The sequence below is a fragment of the Echiichthys vipera genome (assembly GCF_963691815.1).
Source record: "Echiichthys vipera genome assembly, chromosome: 9".
NCBI classification, from domain to species: Eukaryota; Metazoa; Chordata; class Actinopteri; order Perciformes; family Trachinidae; genus Echiichthys; species Echiichthys vipera.
Window position 1 is genome coordinate 17016893 of NC_139834.1, and position 23041 is coordinate 17039933.

Below are 23041 nucleotides of genomic sequence, written 5' to 3' on the forward strand. Positions count from 1 at the left end.
AGAAGTCTGCGCATGAGCCCAAGGTTTTATTACAACACGCGAGACATGACTAACAGACGGCACAAGCTTTTGTTCACATAATAATTTAAATGTACACATTCACTTTGTTCTCATAATAAATCCAAAAAGGCATAATCTAGCCGCGTTCATTAAATCCTAGACAAAGCTAAGTCAACGAAAAGTCAAAGCGAGAAAATCTTCGCAAATGATGCCTCATGTTTGTAGCTGCACGTCTTTAATTATCCAAGAGCTCAAACATCCCGTCACTAGAGTGTAATCTGAGCTCCACCTGTAGCCTCAGACACACGAGCAGGAGGCTGAATTATCACACACACAAACGAGAGACACTCAGATTAGTTGTTTGGGTTTCAGTGTCAGCTGTTTATCTTAGAAGGCATGCTGTCGAATATTTCCCCGCTCAACGCCGAAGATGTGGTCCTGCATGGCCATGCAGGGAATTATTTATCATTATTTATTAGAATAAATTCGAGGCTCTTTGCAACAAGATGTAAGATTTTCCAAACCAAAGCAACTTAAAACAATCTCAAAGGAACAACTCACATTTCATGTGTTTGTTATAATAAATATTTGGAGCATCTTAGAGCAAAACTTAAATGATCAGCTTAAAGTAAGTAGCACTCTAATGTGAGAGGGAAAAACAATCTCATTTGGATTCAAAATAGAAGTTTTAGGGGAGAGAAATGTCAGTGGAAAGTTTGCAAGGTTTCCAGACAGAGTTGAAGGTCCCTGTCCATGAACTAATCACAATGGCCAACTGTCCCAGTACTGTCAGAAACACCTAGCTATAATTGGCAGCTTGCTTTTGAGTGGAAGTACTGACCTGAGGCCAGTTATTCTCTTAAGTCACACAGAAGTCAGAGACTATTTTTACTGCCTCCTGTTTTTGGAGACTTTGGGGGGGTTGTAATTAATCCCTGGGAAATGTAACATTTTTACAGCTTGATGTTAATTTTAATGAATTTGTAATTATATCAGGTTAATAACCTTAAAAATGTATGTGGGATAAATGCACGATCATCTTTTTTTTACAACACAGGTTCGTAAAAGCTTGAACCACACACAATCAGACCGCATATCTTTCATAATCTCTCAGAATACTGCAACCATGATGGGTTCTCCTGTTATCACCGCAATAAAGTGACCACAAATTGTTGACAGCTCGGTTTCAGATGCTCTAACGAAAGCGCATGTCTGGAAGTCCTGCAGATCTGTTGGATGCAGGGACTTGTCCGAGAGTTCAACACTGTCCTGGGCCACTCGGATTAACAAAAGGGGAGCAACACATTCAGTGATACCCCGCCGCAGGCCTCTCTATAAGCACAATGCAGAAAAATCCACAAAGAAAGCTGGGGCCAAGGGGGACCAGTGAGGGCGCACACAGAAGGTACACGAATAGAGAGTGAGTCAGGTCACACAGGGTTGTAGAGGTCGCCCATCCAGACTGAAATGAGCCTAATGGGACAGAAAATGTGTCCTCGAGGTGAACTCGGCCTTCTCCCACTTCGGCCCCCAAACTTCAATAAAGTACCTTTTCAGCCTCGCGACATGGCGGCGACAGGGCCTAGAAAGGGGTTGGAGGGATGCTGCGACTGTGGCGAGCACATTCATTTCTCTAATCTGTCCAGCAACATAAAGGCTTCTTGGATTCATTTTTCAGCGACGTCTCACAACCATTCTAGTGCCTCTCCAAAGGCCACGTCCAAAAAAAAGCAGATGTTAACCGCTCTGGTCCAGTTAAAGGGGTTTATTTTAAAGAAGTCCATTTAAAACTCCCACGTTCGGGGATAATGGTAAAGTATACGGCCTGGTACATAATATTTGGTAGGATAAAAAACTGTGCTGTTGTCAGAGCTGTTTTCCAGAACATAACACAAAGCTCTGTAGTGAAAGATTGATGGAGGAGAATACCTCTTCTCTTTGTGCTCCTTTGCCCCCCACTACGCGAGGCATTTTATAAGGCCCATTCATGTCACTATTCAATAATCTATCAAATTCTTGCGCTTCTTTGGGTTGTTGAAGTGATGTTGAAACTGAAATCCTTCTGCACAGATCTGTCCAAAAAAAATGAATGCATCTTTGTGAGAGAAAAACATCTCAGCACTCTTCAACGGAGAGTTGCAGTTTGACTGATATTTTATCAAATTGTTGTACGAGTCCAGCTCTCCAGTCGTAAACAGTCCTGTGGTCCTCCTGTGACGTTGCAGAGAGACGCGCCGGTTTTGAAATTGTAGGTTGTTTTTTGCTTTTTAATTCTCGCGAGCTGCTTCACAATCTGGAGGCAATGTGCCCACTGGAGAGACAGCAGGTAAATATGGTGTTTATACAAAAGCAAAAGCCATAGACACAAGAAAACATCAGCATTCCTTACTCTTCGCCAGGACACAGAGCCTGATAACAAAAGGTCAGCTATTACTCTCCATCACCACCCCGCAACAACACATGACGCGTTATATCGAATAATATTGAAATCTGCCACTCGAGTCTTTATTTTTATTTTTTATTTCTTTACATTTGAAAACTCAGCCGCATGGCGCAGTGGACTATAGAAAAAGCAGGGCAACTACTTAGGTTACAAAATGGATAAGAATATTTTCACCACAATTTATAATCTCTAACAAATGTCCTCTAAATTGAACGCATGCAGCTTTGTGTTCAAGTCGAAGGAAGCACCGGCAGAGGCAGTGCAGAGTGGAGTGGAGGGCCTCAGTGGCTTCTCTTTAGCGTTAATTGAATGCCCTTCAGACTGATGAGGTTGCACATAATACACAGCGCAAACTATTTCATTTTTTTTTTTAGAAATAACTTCAGTCCATTATAAATGATGCTTTAAAACACATACACACACAAACATACTCACCCCCCCCACACATACACACACACACGCACACACACACAAACACACACACACACACTGTCTGTACACATTGCTAATTTAAAGACGCAAGAATGAGCTTCAGGACTTACAAACATACTTTGAAAACACAGTGATTCTTGTTTTCCTCATGAAATGTTCAAGTATTCACACATCTGTACACGTTTTAAGGTGATCTCTCCAAAAAAAAGCCAAAAATAAATAAATAGCAGACCTCAACTTGCCTAAAATGAAGTTCGACCAAACGTATATAAAACTAGTAGACACTCACTGTTTTATTGACCAATATGATTAGCACAAGTACACTACACTCCGTTTATTGCATTTCACAATAATCTGCTTTTTAACGGTCTAAACACAACATCAACACCACAAAACTAAATTGTAAATCAAAATCCTGTTTCTGAAATACACGAGGTAATTCACACATTGATATCATCCAAAACATACAAGTTCAAGATCAATGGTGTGTTGCAGCTTTTTTTTTATATACCAAAAATAACTATTATTATATTGATTTCCTTCCAGTGTTGTTTGAAATAAATAGATTGTGCATTTCACCTTGGGCAGCGGGGCAAAAGAATGGCCCACAATAACATTTTGATAAAATGTATATTTTTTCTACTTTTTTTTTCCTTCATTCAAAACATTTTTTAATAAAAAACATCATTTAATTGAGCTTCAAATAAATTAAACCCTGTGTCACGTAAAAATAATTCATCGGTATTCGCAGTAATCCATGCTATATAACATGCATTTTATATAACTTTGGACTTAAAGGAAACCGCACAAGATAGCTACGAAAACAAAATATATAATTGTTCTATAAATAACCAGTTCTTTCTCTACCCCCGGTTCTTGGTTCGTGGTTTTATAACCTGGTAATATCCTCGCCATGCTGTGCTCCGGTGAGTTCGTCGGGGGCCCCAGTGTTAGTGGCCGAGGCAGCGGCAACAGCGCCGGCTGCTGAGCTTGTGTTGGACCCGGAGGAGGAGGAAGAGGATCTCACTTTGGTGTTCGGGAGCCTGTGATCCTTTTTCCATTTCATCCTGCGGTTTTGAAACCAGATTTTAATCTGTCGCTCGGAGAGAACCAGGGTGTGGGCGATCTCGATGCGCCTCCGCCGAGTTAAATATCGGTTATAGTGGAATTCCTTCTCCAATTCTAAGACTTGCTGCCGGGTGTATGCTGTCCTAGACCGCTTGGGCTCCGTCCCATTGTAACCCGAGTTCACTGGAAAAAGGATAAGTGGAGAGAAAGGGAGACAGAGAAGGGAGGAAAGGAGGGGTAAACAAGAATGGCCTCAACTGAGATATGGCTACAAAGATTTATTGGATATGAGTGTTTAGCTGTTTGAGAAATTTAAATGGGAAGTTAAGAACTTCTCAGGGTAATGAGAGGACACTCACATCCAACTATGAGCTAAATTATTAATGCAAGATTACAAAGCTCCATTTTTTTTTCTTATTCATTTCTCCCCCTCTCTCTATCGCGCAATACATAACAGCAGAAGCCACATGGTGATACGGCTGCCCTGAGTATACCTCGGCTATAAAATTTATGGTGGGTGTAATTACCAATGCCGAGTCGTAAATCCGCCTCAATTGTGCCATTTCAAAGGCTTCCCTGCTATCGGAGCAGGGGCTGGCAACGAGATGGGAGTCAGAGGGACTGATAAAGGGAGGGAAAGGGAGAGAGGAGCATGAGGAGTGCAGGGAACATAAACACACAAGTTGCCTACCAGTGCTGACGTGAATTTTCTTCATCCATGGGTACACCACGGGCTGCTTGGAGGAGGCTGTGCTGTTTGGATGCTCCGGGGTAGCTTGGTTGCAGGCGGAGGTTGCGGCCGGTGGGGTGGCGGGGGACATGGACAACTGTGGGGTTTCACATGAAGCAGGTTGCCCTTTTCCTGTCAGCAGGTGCGCAGAATGGGGTACTCCATGTCCCCTTGGCGTGACAGGTTCAGGGATGCTTGCACAGTTATACTGGCGCTCTTGGTAGCTCGCCCGCGGAGGATATAACTCCTGATGGTGATGCTGGAAGCCAGTCTCCCTTGCGCGGCTGTAATATTCAGGACTATGCTCAGGGATGTAGTTATTTTGCGAATATTCCTCGCATGGAGGAAATTTCGGATCAATGTAGTTAGACTCCATCAAATACGAGCTCATGATCATTAATTTCTGGAGTGGAAAATAATTTTTCTAGCTTTGTCGTTTTTCTGCTCCATAAAGCCCTCCTACTTGCGAGCAGCCCTGTAAAGTTACTTTTACCACGTGACCCAATGGCCCAATAGCAGAGTAAGAGGTAGTTCCCGGATAAGGAACCAGAGGTATTTAGCATACCTACAGTCGCCATTGTAGGCACAAACCTCTCTCTCCCTCTCTCTCTCTCTCTCTCTCTCTCCCTCTCTCACTCCATCCCCCTTCTCTCCCCCCTCTCCCTCTGGTTGTCTTACCAAGGCAATTGATCTTGGGGACAAAACTAGTAGCTAGTTGCTGACCAAGGAAAAAATAAAACAGGCAAAATCCACTGGTCTCAATTATTCAAAGGGACAATAGGTGATTCGCAAAGGATGTGGTACAACAATAGCAAACCAATCATTTTGTTAGCCTGCACCCGTTACATAAAGGTTATTTGTTAATTAATGAAGGCACAGTCTTTACCAACAGCACTTCAGCTGCGAAACAGATTACAGTCCATTAATACACTTAAGAATTAGAGCTGCATCAGTTTAGTAAGATGGTATTCCTGAAAGCATTTCAGCACGAATATGTATCAGGTTTGTTTTGAATCTAAATGTCAGAGTGAACCAGAGTGGTGAGATGCTCAGGGGGTGGGGTTGATTTTTCTTTTGAAAGTAGGACTGATAATTTATAATGTTGGAGAAAGGTGGACAGAGAGAGTCAGGCTGCCAAACAAAAACATTAATTCAATGATGAGATCTTTTTCTATTTTGAAATGATATCCCCTTTCTTCCCCAGGCTATTCATTAAAAGGCTCAGCCTTCAACTGTTAATTGAAAATTGGTAAGGATCACATTAAAATGGGCTTGATTGAAGCTGTCAGGCATATACTGTCAGAAGGTGCTTTGAATGTCAGCAGAAGCAACAAAACAAAAGGTGCAGGGTGCTTTACAATAAAGTGAATAACATGAGAATAATAAAGAAGAGTCATGTTAGTCCTTGGTATGGTATAAAATGGCAATAGTATATAAAGTACAAAAGCCAAAGTGTAGCACATGCCTTTAACTTTTAATAATAACCTCAAATTCTGAAAGAAACAACAATTATTCAACAAAAGCCTATTATTTGTACATTCAAATGAGCAACAACACCAACAAATCAGTGGAGAACAGGAAGAGAAAAGTCATACTACAATTATGATGGGGCATCCAACAGACCAACTAACTCAAAACTGTGAAATCTGTGCAGTCACAGACCATGCAGCCCAACTGTGGTGTCACAAACCTGACAACTGTGCAGAGCAGCATCATCATGATGTCACAGACCAGCCAGCAGTGGAACACAACCATTAAGATATCACAGAGGACCGGTATCGTTATGGTGTCACAGACCAGAGAGTCTCAGGACATTATAATCTGCTGACTTAACTGCAGAGGAGCCTATTGTGTCACAGAGAAGTTAAGTCTTGTCACTGCAGACCGAAGGGTATAAGAGCATTTCCCCTCACAGCTGAATGAAGAGCCCTCCCACACGCAGGGCTGCCATCCTCAGAGAGAGCAACTGAATTCACCAGTGTTCAAATTCTTTAAGGCCTAAGACAAAATCGCTGCTCTTCACTTTATTGTTTCCATCTCCTCATGGGTCCCTGTTTTATTGAAAAATCACTATATATTTTAATTGAAAGACATGTTGTGTCCTCTGCTATGGCCTTAAATAAAAATAAAAAAAGACAACAATGCAAATCACCTGTGTGTGGACCAGCTGTAAGCCATATTTTATGAAAGAATATCCAGAGTGAGAATTTGAAGAATGCAATATTGAGTATATAGATATGAATCCAGCTGGTGGTTACATTCCCTAAACTTTTTCCTTTAATCTATAGCCCCACATATTCCAAATATCTATTATAATAGGAAGACGAATACACATTTTTTTAGTCTTGCTGCCTCAAGGGTTACATGCTATTCTTGGCTGAAGCCCTGATCATCAGCCACATTACTGGAGGTCTGCTGTTATAGTAACTTGATCCTGCTTGGCTATGTAAACTGTCACAAGCTGTATGCTTCCCATTCTTATCTCACAGTCAGCTGTGGTCAAAGAGAGCAAGGTTAATTCCCTGATAGCTGCAGCCTTCCAATAACATCCATATAATTGGCTTTAAAGCATCCTTCTTGTTTTTTTATTATTATGATAGCTTTAGGGTCATCAACAGCCAAACGTACAAGTAGTAAAAATACAATAATAATAATAATAATAATAATAATACTAATACTACTACTACTACTACTAATAATAATAATAATAATAATAATAATAATAATAATAATACTAAAACGCATGGGCTGCCACTTGAAGAAACATTAAGCCTGAGCAGAATAGCACACCAGTCACTGTATGGGTCAAAAGCAGCACATTGCAAGTTAACGGCTGTATCTATTTTCACACCAATAATTACATAATATGGTTTAAAAACGAGATGTGAGATGTCATTTCTGGCTGTCCTGTTTGTACAGAATGCGCAAGACATTTCTATTACCCCTACCGAGGATGTTAGAGGCGTTTTATAGAGCAATAAAAGCCGTAAATCAGTCACTTTTAAACGACCCCTGGTTCCTAACGTGTTTTACAGGGTCTGACACAGTAGTAGCCGCACACTGCACACATGGGTTTGCTCTCTGTGGCCTACCTTACACAATCGGCGGCTGTATGGACTATGAATACACTTTGTGACAATGTTATTGCATTGTGCCTGGATGTAGTCTGTATGTGTATATCACTGGTGCTTGTATATATCCAATAGCAAGGGGGAAAGGAAGCCAGAGAGACGTGAAGAGGAGCAGAAGCAGAAGAATCCATTGGCTGCCGTGGTATTTCAGTTGCCCATGTATTCCTGTAGAGACGTATTTGCGATTGTTTGTACTTCACACAAATTCGGTTCTACAGGGTACATATAGACAACTAATGTGTTTTAGGTTAGACACTGCAAAGGTGATCTCTCAGGCAAACCTCAGTTAGCATGTGTGAAGTAGTATGTCATAACAAATATTCAGGCTGCAATAGAGTAGAAATACTGCGCGAAGCAAGATGCTGTTTATCACAAACACAAATCACTTCTGCAATGTAAGGAAATAGGACTTTACCCCCCCCAAAAAAATACCCTATGCGTGCACGCACACAAACAAAGGCGTCATGTGCAAAGGACAAGAGGGTCTCTTTTCTTAACATTCAACCTCTGCCTTTGAGGTAGCGTCTATATGAATATTCAGTCACAAACACAGCGGATACAAAGGGACGGCGTGACAGCACAGATGAAAAATAAGTTTCTATTGTTCCCAACCATTTCTTCTGCTTGCCATTACCATACTGACCGCTCAGTAACCTTTCTTCCTGCCACTCTGGAAGCTAATGAGAAAAGCCTCGGATGAAAAATGCAATATCAGACATGTGACCTGTTTCTGGGTTATTAAAAACAGCAAACATGCACAGATTGTGAATCAATGGAATTGATTACAGTGGGAAGGCACAGGGGACTTCAAACACTGTCAAAAAGCATCTCAATCTAAATCATATTTCCCCGCGTGCACTCTGCATATATATTTATTTATTTATCTATTTTTATTGGAGACCGAAGCATCCTGAGCCAACAAAAAAGTGAACAGTGACAAGGAAACAGTCACAAAAATCATCCAAATTCATGTTCATTTGGCTGTATGCTCACACACGTTGCATGTTGTGCACACAGAAAGTGTGAAAGAGCTGCACGCACACATACTCGCCCCATGCGCACAGGCGGACGCATTTTAATATTAGTTAGACAGCATGACCCGCGTTTCACCCCTCGCGTTTGACTGCTTCCAATAGTTCACTGCCAAGGATTATTGATGGAGAGACAGCAATGAATTCGTTCTCCCCACAAATGGCTTTCAGATCGTGCACCTAGTTCAATAACTAGTTATAATGTAGAAGTACAATAAATGAGACCCTCAGGCGGACTAATTTGATGTTTCAGTTGTTCATTTGAGAAATTGTTAAGCTTTCTTTCCCCTCCCTTGCAAAATAACAGCGGTACACGCGTGTTCACACATGTACATATGTAAACAGAATAAATCTGTGCGAAACTATGTGGAGGATGTGGTTGTGCCCAATGCATGGCATGTTTTTTAATTTGGTGGCCCAGCAGCACCTGACCTGGACATACAGTGCAGCAATATCCCACTCCCTGATGAAAATGGTTACGATGCGCTTTTAATCAAACCCTTAACCTAATAGCCTTTACACGTTTACCCTTCCCATGTGTAATAACGTTAGGCTAGATCGTCCAGTTGAAACATAAAAAAGTTTTTAATGAAGTGCAGACAGACTAGAGACTAGTTGGCTATGAATACCCTGTAACAGCAGCAGCCAGGGGAGTATAGGAGGCTCCAGATACTAGATGCCCCACAGAAACCATTAGTTGGTTTGCAGTTCATTAGACTGTATAGCGTTAAATCCAGTCCACCTTTGAACCAAGAGTGCAGATTTTCCGGCTATTAACTACACCCAAGTAGTTAGCACGAGGACAGTAATTCGATGTTTAAGCAGTTGTTTTAAGTACCCTAATGTTTGAAATTGAAAAATAAAAATGCAAGTAAAAACAGTGTGATTGTTAAACCGCATGAATCCCTAAACAAGTTCGTTTAGAGTGCAAGCATCAGTTCCCGTGGTGTCAGTGGAGCCAGCTGTTTGCCTACAGCCAAATAACAAGCTCCACCAAGTGTCACATCTCTTGACTAAAGCCAGGTGGGTAGTTAGGCGTGGGGCGATGGATAACACTTACTGATAAATGCAGAGTCGCACTCGTTTTGACCCGATGAACTATCCTGAAAAAAAACAAAACAAAGAAAACGAAAATTAGATCAAGAATAGTTTTGTTATTTGAAGGTAAGAAAGTGACCTTTTTGCATCCAAACTGGAAAATTAAAACTCTTGAGAAAGAAGCCAAAATTCTACACATTTTAAAATGAATAATTACGTTTTAAAAACATATAAATTATATCAGTAAATGACCCACTGACAATTCACTGAATTATTTGAGCAAGTATTTGCAAAGTAACGTTGAAATGAATGTCACCACATCATACAAATAATACTAATACATAAAAATGAATCGAATCAAAGTATCAGCAACAAATGGTATATTATAATCGAAAAGCCATGTGTATTAATTCCAGCCATAACATTTTCCTACAAGTTTGGTGCAGTTAACATCTCAGTGTTCAAACACAGAAACGAACCGTTTTGATATGCTGCGTTATTATTTCATCTTAATGATCCTTCAGTTTGTCCCTGGGCATCTGATCGCCTCTGTTATCTAACCTAATTGAAGGAAGGCTGCCCTAGAAAAGCTTTGACATGTGTGGGCTCCCGCAGAACTGGGACCGAGGGCAGAACAATTTAGGACGGGTCATTTTCAGACAGTAAAACTAAATTCACAAGCATTTTGGTATTTCCTTCGGCAAAAGTTCTATGAATAGAAATCCCTGGACTTCAGCACGTCTGAACTATGACGAATAGTCAATAAAATAATCTCGACTTTGTCTTCACGTTTCAAATAAATGATGGCTGTTCGCAAAACGATGTAATGGGACTTTGTGGTTCTTATTTGGGTTTAGACAAAGGGAAGTCTGTGCTCACCCGGAAATGACCTCTGTGGATTGAATGATGATAGTGTCAGCTCCACAGGTCAAAGAAAGGAAAACAACAGCACAGAACATGGCAGTGAAAACGGATGTTCAGAAGGTTTCACTTTTACTGTAGTGGTGATATCAGATTGTTTTAAGCTGATTTCAACAATACTATTGATTTAAACTTCAAATGCAATGACAGAAAAACCATGAGAATGAACTTATTGGATTATAATACGTGTTTTGCATTGTCTATGAAGATGTCATACCACATGGCAAATGTGTTGCTCATGTATAGCTATTTTGTATGTTGTCGGGGTTTTTTTTGGGGGGGGGGGTGACCTGTCAATTTGGATTTTTTTTTTTTACTAATATCATTCTAATTTGGGAGTTCATGATGATCATTTTCAATCAGAAATATGACGAAATAAAATAAAGGACTGGAAAGGGCACGGGTCCCTGCCCCTATACTGGACACATTACCCCCTCAGTGTACACCCACACAGCTGCGTGTTACACAGTGCCCCCTATTGGAAGTGTATCATTGATCATTCTGCACACTTGAAAACAAACAAACTGAAAAAGTGATCCTGAATGAATGCAGCAAACTCTGTGGGTCATGAAGGTGCACATATATCTGAACCTGAGGCCTGAGTTGATTCATCCATTTCTATCCTATTAAATCCCTATCCTCTGATCTATAATGCTGCAGCATAGACACCCCTGCTGCACCATGCTCTGTCAGCTGAGCTACACTCACCCAAACAAGACTTAATATCGAAATGAGCCATTTGCAATTTCACACATTAATTAAGAAGAGACCAGTATTTCTAGGCTGCGCTACTTTCTAAGACATATGGGCCATTAAATGATGTGCCCTCTCACAACAGAAAATTATCGAGCTTATAAGATCACATAGCCTCATCATTCTCCAAACTGATCAATTCAGTGAAATCTTCCCCTGCAGTGAAGTCGGAAGGGATTATGAGGGTGAAAAAAAACATACAAATATTCATCTATTAAGCAACAAAGGTGCATTTTTTTGTAAAACGTGCAACAGCCATGCCTCCAGCTCACATCCACACTGTTTTTCACCGTTTGATTTTGGGCATACCATAATAACACTGCAAAGTGCCTTTGAATCAAACCTGACTGTTGGCCCAGACATGACCCTAAAAACAACAGGAGCTCATGAAGACAAACACCAACCTCATGTCAAGGTGACACAGGGAGATGAAGCATTTTAATAAGCAGGTTTTATATTTTATAGCTTTTATGGTGCAGTATTTCACACTATAAGACAACATTTTAGCATCACACAGAACATTTTATTCTCAACACATTGTTTCAGTCACACAATCTGCATCCCTAAAATGAGACTTTACTAAGAATTAAAAAAAAAAAATTAGAAGATGGTGTGTTGGATGGTGAAGCTGATCGCCAGAGGATTTAATTGCCGACTTTTCAAGGGATTTGAGAAACTCTTCCTGACAACATTGACATGCAAAAGAAGCAAACTGTTGCCTCAAACTAACTGCCACTGTGCCGCGAGGCATTAAAACATCCAGTTTTTGATTTTAATTTCGTAAGATTAAAATATGGTAAAAATACAAAGATGATGCTGCGAAAATAATCCTGACAATTAAAATAAACATGATCGGCATTTCCATACAATACCGTTTCTGTTGGACTAGATATACAACGCAAAATCTCCTATACAATATCTCAAAAACAACATTTTCGATTATCTCAAAACATCACAGTAATTTTAAAAACCGCATATTCACCAGGAATTAATATCGTCCGTTTCTAAGTTAATTTAACATATATGAATTCAAAGTCGGGTTAATACAATACGTAAGCAATATCTTTTTTGTTCACGGTGAAATTATAGCACAGTCGCAGGCCTGTAAAGGCAAAGTTAAAAAGCAACTTACTGCAGCAGCCAGCTCTCAGTCCTCCGCACCACCCGACTACACAGTCCGGAGAAAGGTACTGCATCCTCACTGCCACAAAGCCCTTTCTTCCTCCGATAAGGGGAAGCCAGCAGCTGCGATTCCGGACAGTTAAGATTATATATGATGTGTATATATCGAAGGTTTGTCAGCTCTTCCAGGCCATAAAACCCACTTAAATGACACCACGTGCTTCCTGTGCACCATTCACAGGCCCTGCTTGGGGCAATTGGCATATGTAACCTTGTAAACTTTAAAATACCCTAAAAGAAAGACATTCAAAAAGGGATTCAATACATTGTCCACGGTATAGGTTAGGCCTAGCAGAGCGCAGAGAAAGTGGACGCTGTGCTGACCGGTTCTCATAACCGTCAAGGAAGTTGAATAGGAAGCTATTAGTTTGAGAGGTGAGTTGATTTTTATTTTCTTTAAGAAGTGCTATAGAGAAACTGCCTCATAACCTTGGGCTATATGCTGCGTCATACTGCTTCTACAGAAGCTGCTGCTGGATACAGACACACAGCAACTGTCACGGTTTAATGGTGCCTTGTACTTGCAGATAGGGTTGTTTTTTAACTACAGCGTTATGATGGCAGGATTAAAGAGCAGGGCGATTTGCTAAAGTTGCCATATGGCCTCAACAATGATGGCGCGTCTGTCTGCGACCACAGGAAACCTAGGTTTTGCATCCATGTTGTGTTGTGGGCGAGTGTTATCACAGGCAAGTGTGTCCCTTCCTTCTCTGACAAAACAGGAAACGGGAGTCTGCCTGTGGTGGAGTGCTGGAAAAGGGGGCAATAAAGTTTTATGAGGGCCTTAAACTTCAGAGCGCGTTTGTCAGTCAATGAAATACTGTGGATTCCGAGGCAGGCTAAATATAACGTGATAAGTATAAACAAAAGAAAAAAGTACAATTTATTTTTGTAGTTTCTACAGCAGAGAAGTGATCAATACAGTCTACGCCAGCTGTGGGATTGAGACTGACTGATATGTGAAAAATAACAGAAATGTGCATACTGACCATAGACAATTCCTTCCTTTTAATAATGAGACTTTATTGGTTACAATCGACAGTTAAGCCACCTATCAGTTACTCTAGGCCTCGTGCATACAAGGCACCTTACGTTTACAAATGAAGAGAAAAATGGCTTCATTGCACATCACAATATTATCAAATACATTCGCTAAATTAGACATAATGATTAGATTCACAACGATATGACAGACAACAGAAACCCAGTCACAGAGACATTAGCTCACTGAACACATCACACACACTCAACCACTGCAACGTTTGTGAATTTTAAAAAGAAAAGGAAAGAGGTGGGAACGTACTTTTAGTAGATAGTCGAAACTATGTCTTTATTTTGATTAGGTGACCTTAAATTTTTATCCCATGATGATGATAGAGTTGCAGATTATATTGTCTATCATCTATAGCCTCCTCTACTTTTATCCTAATTAGAAACATTATTATTAGTAGCATTGCGCAGCCTTTCAGTGCACTGCAGACCAAGAGCCTTGCAGCGTGATGGACCCTGCTCCCCTCAACCTCTTGTCCCCTTCGTGCAGCAAAGTGAGGTTATCATCGCATGGGCAGCAAATTAATTTAGAAATGTAAACCGATTGATCAAAGTGAGTGATATTCAATACATTAGGTCCCAAACTGCAGCAAGTGACACATAATTGCTGATGAAGCACACAGAGCGGTGTCATGATGTCATTGCTCCTAGCAGTTCATCCGGAGGTCAGGCGGCACTCCAGCACTGTGCAGTGTGGGGCTGAAAACGTGCTGCATGCACCCCGCATCTCTGGTGCACTTTTATTCCTTCACTTTGATCTTTGAGTCCTTCTTCCACTTCATTCGTCTGTTCTGGAACCAGATTTTGATCTGCCTCTCGTTTAGACACAGGGTGTGGGCGATCTCTACGCGCCTGCGGCGGCTCAGGTACCGGTTGAAGTGAAACTCTTTCTCCAGCTCCAGAGTCTGGTACCGGGTGTAACTGGTCCTGGAGCGCTTACCCTCCGATTCTGAAGTGGTATTAAAATCAGTTAGCTTTCAGCAGCATTATAGTGGTAAATAAAATGTATTATGGGCTAATAGTATTATTACATTAAAAAAGAGGGGTTATCCATAAAAATAAGCATTACACGCACATATATATTAATTCATGTCCCCTTACACCCCCATTTGAAAGATCAAATACTTTTATATAACCTACTTTAACCTGAAATTACTTACTGTAGATTTGTGTAATAAAAATTAATGTCAGGCTGATAAGGGTTGTTAACCAGATCCAATAAATATACTCAGTTTAAATGAAGGAGGAACCTCTACATTCTTTCGCCTTAAACCATCAAGTAGACATTACTTATGCAATCTTATCTTATTGTAATATGTAAAACGGGCTAACTCATAATGTGTTGGCCTCCCTGTAAACACTGGCCTCGGCCTAATATCGCTGCACAGGAGTGTAACATCGTGGGAGGAAAAACAGATGTGTAAAATCTAAAGAAGTGGGATTAGAAAATGGAATCTGATGTTTTCCAGATATGTTTCCTATTCATAGTCTTGTTCGTGCAGGCGTGCCGAGTAAAGCAGGCCCTTTGCTGCTATTGGACTTGAATATTTCCTAACGTTCCTGGCTGTGTGCTCCTGGGTGTCTGCACATGGAGGAACATACAAGACAAGTAGCTTCTTTTTTTGCAGTAAACGTGCTCACTGTCCATCTGCAGTCTAAATAACCAACCAGTGGTTTCGAGGCATACATGGAGAAGGAGCACGCCTATTCAAATCTTTTAGAGGTGAAAAGTTCATGATTGGGTCAGGGCATTGGTGTTTCCCAGAGTTCAATTTAAGGCTAAAGCTTCTCCCACCACACACAGTGAGTCTGATAATGTAAAACATTAACAAAGACAATAAACGAAGCAAGGCAAATCGAATACTTGGAGCTAAATTTGTGAATATTATTTCATACTTTTATCACAGTTTTGTTCTCTTATCCAATTATACCACCATAAATCACCCCACAGATCACCTCTTCACCGTAACAGAGCAGGTTTACGAGCAATGGATGCCTTTGTCATAAAATTTATGACCGCGAGTTTTTATTATTTCCTGCGTTTGGCCTATAAAACTCAAGAGGGAAACTGGAACGGACGAAAAGAAGTGTTGCAGCGTAAAGAGTGAATAAGGGAAAGCATCTTTAGTCGCACTTTAGAAAATAGGCAAACTTTACCGTGGCTCATGTGCAGTTTTGTCATCCATGGATAAATCTGTGGCCGCTGCTCACTGTCCTGACGCTGGCTTAAATTTGTGTGTCGTTTCACCGTTTGCGTGTTCTCCGCGTTTCTCTCGCTCTCTTGGCTCTTGATTCCGCCGGATTTTGCGCTCCTCTCCGGGTCTCTGTCTGCTCCTAGTCCTAGCAGCGTGCTTCCGCCGTAGTTGAGCCCGCTTGCGTCCACAGACGAGCTACCGGAGACCATGGTTATCTGTGGTCCTGACGGGAGAGGAGTATCCGTATTGCCACGCAGGCTAGTTTTCATCTCCTCCCGTTCAACAGAGGTCGTGGGGACGGGACAAGTGAATATCCCGTTCACATTAACACCCTCATAGCGGCTGGACGTGCGCCCAGAAAGATCGAAACTAAACATAGTGTTAGGAGAAGTTGTCTCGCTTGTTTGCCTGAGACTGCAGCTGTCAACATAAGAGCTCATTTTTTCAACTATCACCGATACTTTCTTTTTTTAACTAGAGATGGCTGCGGAATGCTATTTCCTTGTTTTTGTTGATCATTGCTTTTCTTTGTAGTCGCTTTTGGAAAATTCAGTGCTGTCTGCCCTAAAAATAATCCAGGATTTATAGGTGGAGTAGGCTTTGGTATCTTTTTTTTTAATTCTTGATCCGACGTGCGCTGCCCAAATATGGGGTATTTGTATGGGATCACGTGCACATGTTGGCCAGTCATAAATTGGCTTTGATACTCAATGGGGATATTGATGAATAGCAGAAACGTGTCCGGTAAACTTTGAGCTGTTGGTTGTTGAGGACCAGGCAGGGCTCTTTAGCGCAAAAAAGGGCAGGACAGTAGGACAAGAGCGTCATCTGGTGTCTGGTATGGGGCAGGACGGTCAGGACCGGCCAGAGATCGCTGCCCCAGTCACACTGCGAGTCCACCAACAGCCCCATATAATAATAATTATAATAATATCAACAATAACAATAGTAATAATGGGAATTTAAAGCAATCGCTTTGTTAAAGATATTTTCGCATATGGACATGAAACTTAAACGTCACTGGAATGTGTGTTGTAATACAGCTACGGGAATATTATAGCGTTTGCCTGCATATTGGTCAATAGCTCATTCCCGTGCTCCTATGATCAGAAAGTCGAATATTTCATATTTAAGAGGCCAATATTTGCTTAAATATCACCATATTAGGCCATGTGTTACCCACTTGTCTTTACATACTCCCCTGACCATAAATGTCATGATAAAATTAAAATATAATACTAAACCTCCTCAATTGCGCACTGAGTTTGGTGCGTATTTTGAAGATATCTTTCTTTATGCGTATATGCATCTTACTCAAGGTGCAATGCTCCCAAACACACAAGACGAGGGTGAAATTTTTACAAATATTTTATTCCATGATACACAATTATGACAAAACATGAATTCGTAACTCCCAAACAAAAGTGAAGAATTACTAGTGTACAAATCTATCTCACAAGGAAAGCTTATTGTGTCAAATGATCAAAAATAAAGAAGGGTAAGCGCAATTTTATGTTATGCAGCGTCTATCAAAGCGGCTAAATGCACATAAGTTCTTACAGCATTGACATAGTTTACTGTTGATTATATACAGGCATTTCAGTTGTGTGTATGGATTATAGTCTATATCCGTGCAACTTTCAGGTTTATGTAGGAGACTTTTTTGCGGATGATTCAAGTACCATTACACTGTGATCAATTGTGTCCGGCCGGTCCCTTTCCTTATTTCCTTCCGTGGAATGTACATGTACAACATTGAGTTAAGTCTGGCCAACACTGTATTTTGTGAGGTGATCAAAGAGTTCACAGTGATGGATGAGGTGTGGGGGGATAAATACAAAGGGTTTACTGGCATGAGAAATAAGGTAGAAATTAATACTTCTTTTTATTTTCACAATACAAATGTGACATTGCAATAAAATAAAAAAGTCAGCGCTCCAAATGTCACAGGGGGCCATACTGTGGCTGAAATAAATGGATTTCTAAGGCTCAACACTCCTGTGGTCAACATGGCATATAAGTGGAAGAGCTGCGGGGTAGCCATCATGCAGTGAAGTCGCTCTCAAGTCCATATAGATTTTTTTTTAGGTAGTTATGTTGGGTTTTAATGGTCATCAGGTGTTTTTTTCCCACTGTCTTCTTTTTTAAGCTATTCTTTCTTCTTGTCCTCATCCTTCTCTTCTTCAGTTGCGCCATTGCGTTCCTCCTCTGGAGAGGCTGCTGTCTGTTCACTCCCAGTCACCGTGGAGGTCAGGTTGCTCTCTTTCTTCCATTTCATGCGTCGGTTCTGAAACCAGATTTTGATCTGCCGCTCTGTTAAACAAAGAGCGTTTGCGATTTCGATGCGTCTGCGCCTGGTCAGGTAGCGGTTGAAATGAAACTCCTTCTCCAGCTCAAGTGTTTGGTAACGAGAGTATATTTGACGTCCTCTGCGTCTGTCTGTCCCGTAGCCCACTCCTGCTGAAATACAAAGTGAAGTCACTAATTTAATCGTTTATAAGGCGAAGTCACATTTTACATAAGAAAAACAACAATATATCTGTCTGTCAATATTACTTTGAATCAGTTGAGCACAAGTTTTACCTCATTGTTGAAAACACGACAGTAAGACAAATCCAAGAATATAAATAAACTAAATTAAACTGAGAGACACATCCTATCTCAAAGGGCATCTTTGCTTTATTATCTAAAATAATGAAAGCATCACAATCCATTCTCTCTTTCTCACGCTACTGATTATGGCTACTATATCTTTCTTAATATGAAAGCTGTTTGTTGCACATGTAAAGGCCCATCTACAAGTCTAGGGGATACAGTAATGTTTTATGGGGCCATAAAAAGTAACTTACTCTCTTGGTAAGACATATCGTAAAACTGGCCCATTTCCTTAATTTATTTGTCGTAGTAAAACTCACCGCTGTGTGAGTTCATTCGCTGCATCCACGGGTAGATCGGGATGTTGGTTTTCTGATCCTGCGCTCCTGCTCTTCCTTGATCCAAACTGTACTCTTGAGCAATGTGGCTTTGTGTATTGAGTCCCATGTTTGTTTGTCTGCAGCTGGGGAGCACGTCCTTGTCTTGAAGAAACACGTTTGATCCATATTCATATTGTGCCCTGCCAGACCCGAAAACGACATTATCTTGAGGAGAGTAGAAAGGTGCATATATCCGATTCTGGGTCACAGCGGCACCGTACGACGAAAAATGTCTGACTGTGTCATAGGTGGTGGAGTTTAGGGGTACGTTAGGCAAAACATCTTGACCGCCGGATAAATGGCAGGAGAGCGACGGGTTTGCGAAATAAGAATTCATACCTTGCCTGTAACCCTCTCTCCAACTCTCCCCACTTCTTTATCGCTCTCTTTTCAATCTCCTTTCTCAGTAAATCTCCTTCCCGTCTGTGTCAACCAACCACACCTTTCTCCAAGGTCTTCTTTTTTCCCTCGACTTTTCTGCTTCTCTAACTGGACGTGGGCTACTTTGAGGATTCAATATTATTAATTTCCAATCTCCGGTTAAGACGCACAAACCCGAGTGTTATAGCCGAGGCTTGGCTCGGTGAGAGACAATATGACAACGTCAGCTGACCATTCTCCACCAATTGAGAGGCAGGAGTTGAGGAGAAACTGTAGCTTTTAGCTCAGAGCTTGGACATTAGTACTAAATGCCGATAAACACAACGTTGAGTTGGTGTGGCACCCTATAAACCGAGCTGGATGAAACATTTTTGACTTTAGGTTTAAGAATATATGATGTTTAGAGAGGAAGTGTGCTGCGAAATGTGAGCAATGTCACTCAGTACAGTGCTCACACTCAAAGCAAGGCGGCACATTTGCATAAAAATACATATGAACAAAACTAAAAAGGTGACTTAAAGAGTGCAAATCAGGAAAACCAGCTATTAGATCAATTTACTGAAATATGAATCCCTTCCCTGTGATTCATGGGTCATTGTGTGTGTGTGTGTGTGTGTGTGTGTGTGTGTGTGTGTGTGTGTGTGTGTGTGTGTGTGTGTGTGTGTGTGTGTGTGTGTGTGTGTGTGTGTGTGTGTGTTTTCCAAAACTCAGTTTAAATTTCACAACACCACTGCAGCAATGAGCTACACTATCTACATGTCCTCATCCCGCAGGACGCGCCGCCTTTGTGTGAAGACTAAAATGAATATGGGCATTTACTGTTAATCTCAGCCATATCGACGAGTTTCCAACATACTGTTAATGTTTCCATTGTGTATTAATTATCTGGCATGTGAGCAATTTCAATGCTTTTGCAGTGAACTGGGGGAGGGTATAGGTGGGAAGAATGCGTTTATGGTCTCTCTTCTGTGAGGGCAATAAAACAAGTGACGTTCCCCAGCACACCAACAACTATCTCTGCAGCAAAGCCCTGCAACACGAGCAGCAATCTTCCAGACTCAGAAAGGAAAGCAATGCACAGCACGTGGTGGCTAAAAGTAAATGGATATAACGTGTATAGGTCCAACCGACTAGTAAAGAACTGCGTTAAAGAAGATAAATTCTTAGAAAATCTAATCAGTTATGCGACTGTCCAACACACGTCAGAGAAAAATTCTCCACAGGCCAACAGTGCCCGGTGTTCACTCAGCTCATAGCTCACAGGTAGAGTCTCTTTAGCTTATAACAATAAAGTATGCTTTCAGATTTTACATTAAGAAGGTGAAGTTGAATTAACAGTAAAATGCAACGCGTTAAAATGCTTATGCAGATGTTCCAGTCTTTCCCCCCTCTTCTGATCATACTTCCACATTCCTCTGACACACACAGGGGGAAGGGGAACCGATAATTATCTCAGCAGCAAATTATGGGTTTGAAAATTACTTTAGTGGTGTTCTGCAAAAATTTAGCAAAGCTTGAGCGCCTGTCAGGGCGAAATATGCACCCTCTAAATGCGTCAAACTCCACATTAATGATATAAAAGAGGCACGCTTCACTCAGTGTCAGTTTTCTGTGATCTATACAATTAAATTATTTACTCAATTACTTTTGAAGGCGCAGCTTTACACCACCAGCATTTTATAAAAAATAAATAAAAACACAAGCACTTCAAACAGGATAAGAAATATAACTCCACACATTCATTTAAAACAATATAATTCACATTACCGTGGCTCTTCGTAACATGCCATAATAGATACCAATAAAATAATCAATAGTTATTGAAAATGTCTGTTCAAACGCAGCAGCCTATTGGTCCACCTCATTGATTTCTTCAATAGGGGGAATACTTGCAGCCTAAACGTGCAACACTGTTTGGTCTGTTGTTTGGGATCCTGAATAGCCCATAAAAGAGACAAGAACAAAGAGAAGGAAGTAGCTGGTGCAATAAAAGTTTCCCTTCACCTTATTCGTGGCCATATGTGACATCCGCGTCGCACAAATTTGAGGCAAATAAAGTGCAAAAGTTAGAGGCTGTGATGTCCCACCACTGCGGTCCTGGGATTATTTCTCTCCTATTACTTTGATATTAAGTAACGAATCAGTTGATAATTGGACAGAACACACAAATAACTATTTATATAAGCGCAGTTTTAACCCTCATGTTACTAGATGTTACCAACAAATTATAGAAAACATCAAAAGTATATTTACCACTTTAACTGCAACATGAAATATTAATTTAAGTTCAAACAATAGAAATAAAGCCCAATGTGTGATGAATTTGGTGTTTGGCAGTCAGTGTTTATTTCTTGATTTGTCATGCTCACGGTGTCAGAAACAGGATATGTGAAAGCCTTTGTTTCATAAAAAAAACAATCCACTGCCATCACCGTGCAGTTGTTGTAATTTACTTATTATGAAAAACTCATTTGAAATTAATAGAACCTCATAAAAGCTTAATTTCACCTAAATTTAGATTAGAATTATTTGAGTTTTAAAAACACAGATTTCCCCTAATTGTTATTCAGCGCTCCCCCCAAAACACGCTGGTCCATAAAGTTTAGGTTGTAAATAAAGGCTGAACACTACAGCCAATGTGTGGACTGGAGAGGCAGGAATGCAGCAGAGGCTGTGTGCCAGTGTGCAGAATTAGAAAGGTCATTCTTTCCCTCGTGTTTTAGTGTTTTATTGCGGCCCGTGAGGCAAATCACATGCGCGGCGTTTGATGCAGGAAGGAAAGGAGCCGTTTGGTCCACGTTTCCACGATCTTTAAAAGGATATTACAACCGGCTACGAACGAAAGAACCAGGAAGGTCTAAGGCGAAAATGATGAATTATTAACAATAGCCTGGTACTAAGTACTAACCATGGATATTAATAATTAGCATCAATAATTAATTAATGAATATATGCTCTTGATTTGTAGTTAGTAGTGTACTGGTGAATGCGCCATGAAGACTAAGTCTGATGGAAAATAGAGCATGCGTATCAGGGTCATTAATATTATCATCTCTATTATTATTATTATCATGATTCCATTCGTCGGGTATATACGGTGAGTTACTATCATGCTGCATCGGTTTTAATTGAACACTTTAATTGGCTCTTCCGCTGAAGGCCTAACTTTAACAGCCTGCTCCCCTGCAACACAACAGGGCCCTTCCACTATCATGAACCCACAACTTCTCTTTTGCATTCTTATACATCAATATCCAACAGCACAACATCACTCAGAATTAGTTATATGGGACCTGTAAAATTTCTACATTATCAGCCATGATTAAAAACACAGCGAGGAAGGGAAAGTCTGGTCTGTCCCTGATGCTTTTTCCTCTCCCCCGCTTCTAACCTTACTAATAAGGAGTAATTCACATACTAACAATGTAAAGCCCTCTATAAGCACTTTACCATCGCTGGCTAGCCCAATTAATGTCCGGAAGTGTTCGACTTTATGCTCGTTAAGCACTCAGGAAGCTGTTGCCCAATGAGCGCATGTTGATCCACACATCATAAATTATGACCATTAGTAGGCAAAATTTTTTGCCCTGTCGGGATTTGTAAGTGAGGTTCTAAATGTGGTGATGCAGACAGATTCATGACTTCATAGAGTTTTATGCGAACCTATCTCTGGTTTTAAAAACACTGCAGGGTAAAACAATAGACTGTGGT

At 40.8% G+C, this 23041-nt stretch overlaps 4 protein-coding genes across 4 annotated transcripts in view; all 4 read right to left on the reverse strand.

Moving 5' to 3' along the window:
- Positions 1 to 23041, reverse strand: part of LOC310952356 (homeobox protein Hox-C10a-like) — a 54547-nt gene that overhangs the window by 5049 nt on the left and 26457 nt on the right. Inside the window, exon 4 of the mRNA XM_083920950.1 lies at positions 9896 to 9938. The gene's annotated coding sequence lies outside the window, so the exon portion shown is untranslated. The remainder of the gene's footprint in view (positions 1 to 9895; positions 9939 to 23041) is intronic.
- On the reverse strand, positions 3202 to 5618 carry hoxc4a (homeobox C4a). The gene is made up of 2 exons (XM_083920948.1): positions 4635 to 5618; positions 3202 to 4126 (listed from the first exon to the last, which is right to left on the reverse strand). The coding sequence occupies exons 1-2, from the start codon at positions 5068 to 5070 to the stop codon at positions 3765 to 3767; spliced, it is 798 nt and encodes a 265-aa protein (XP_083777074.1). The 5' UTR covers positions 5071 to 5618; the 3' UTR covers positions 3202 to 3764.
- Positions 14520 to 16365, reverse strand: hoxc5a (homeobox C5a; the record flags this gene model as incomplete). The annotated part of the gene is made up of 2 exons (XM_083919613.1): positions 15937 to 16365; positions 14520 to 14728 (listed from the first exon to the last, which is right to left on the reverse strand). Exons 1-2 carry the CDS (start codon positions 16349 to 16351, stop codon positions 14520 to 14522), a joined length of 624 nt encoding a protein of 207 aa, XP_083775739.1. The 5' UTR covers positions 16352 to 16365.
- Positions 17784 to 19286, reverse strand: hoxc6a (homeobox C6a; the record flags this gene model as incomplete). Its single annotated transcript, XM_083920733.1, has 2 exons — positions 17784 to 18431; positions 18890 to 19286. The coding sequence occupies 2 exons, from the start codon at positions 19284 to 19286 to the stop codon at positions 18124 to 18126; spliced, it is 705 nt and encodes a 234-aa protein (XP_083776859.1). The 3' UTR covers positions 17784 to 18123.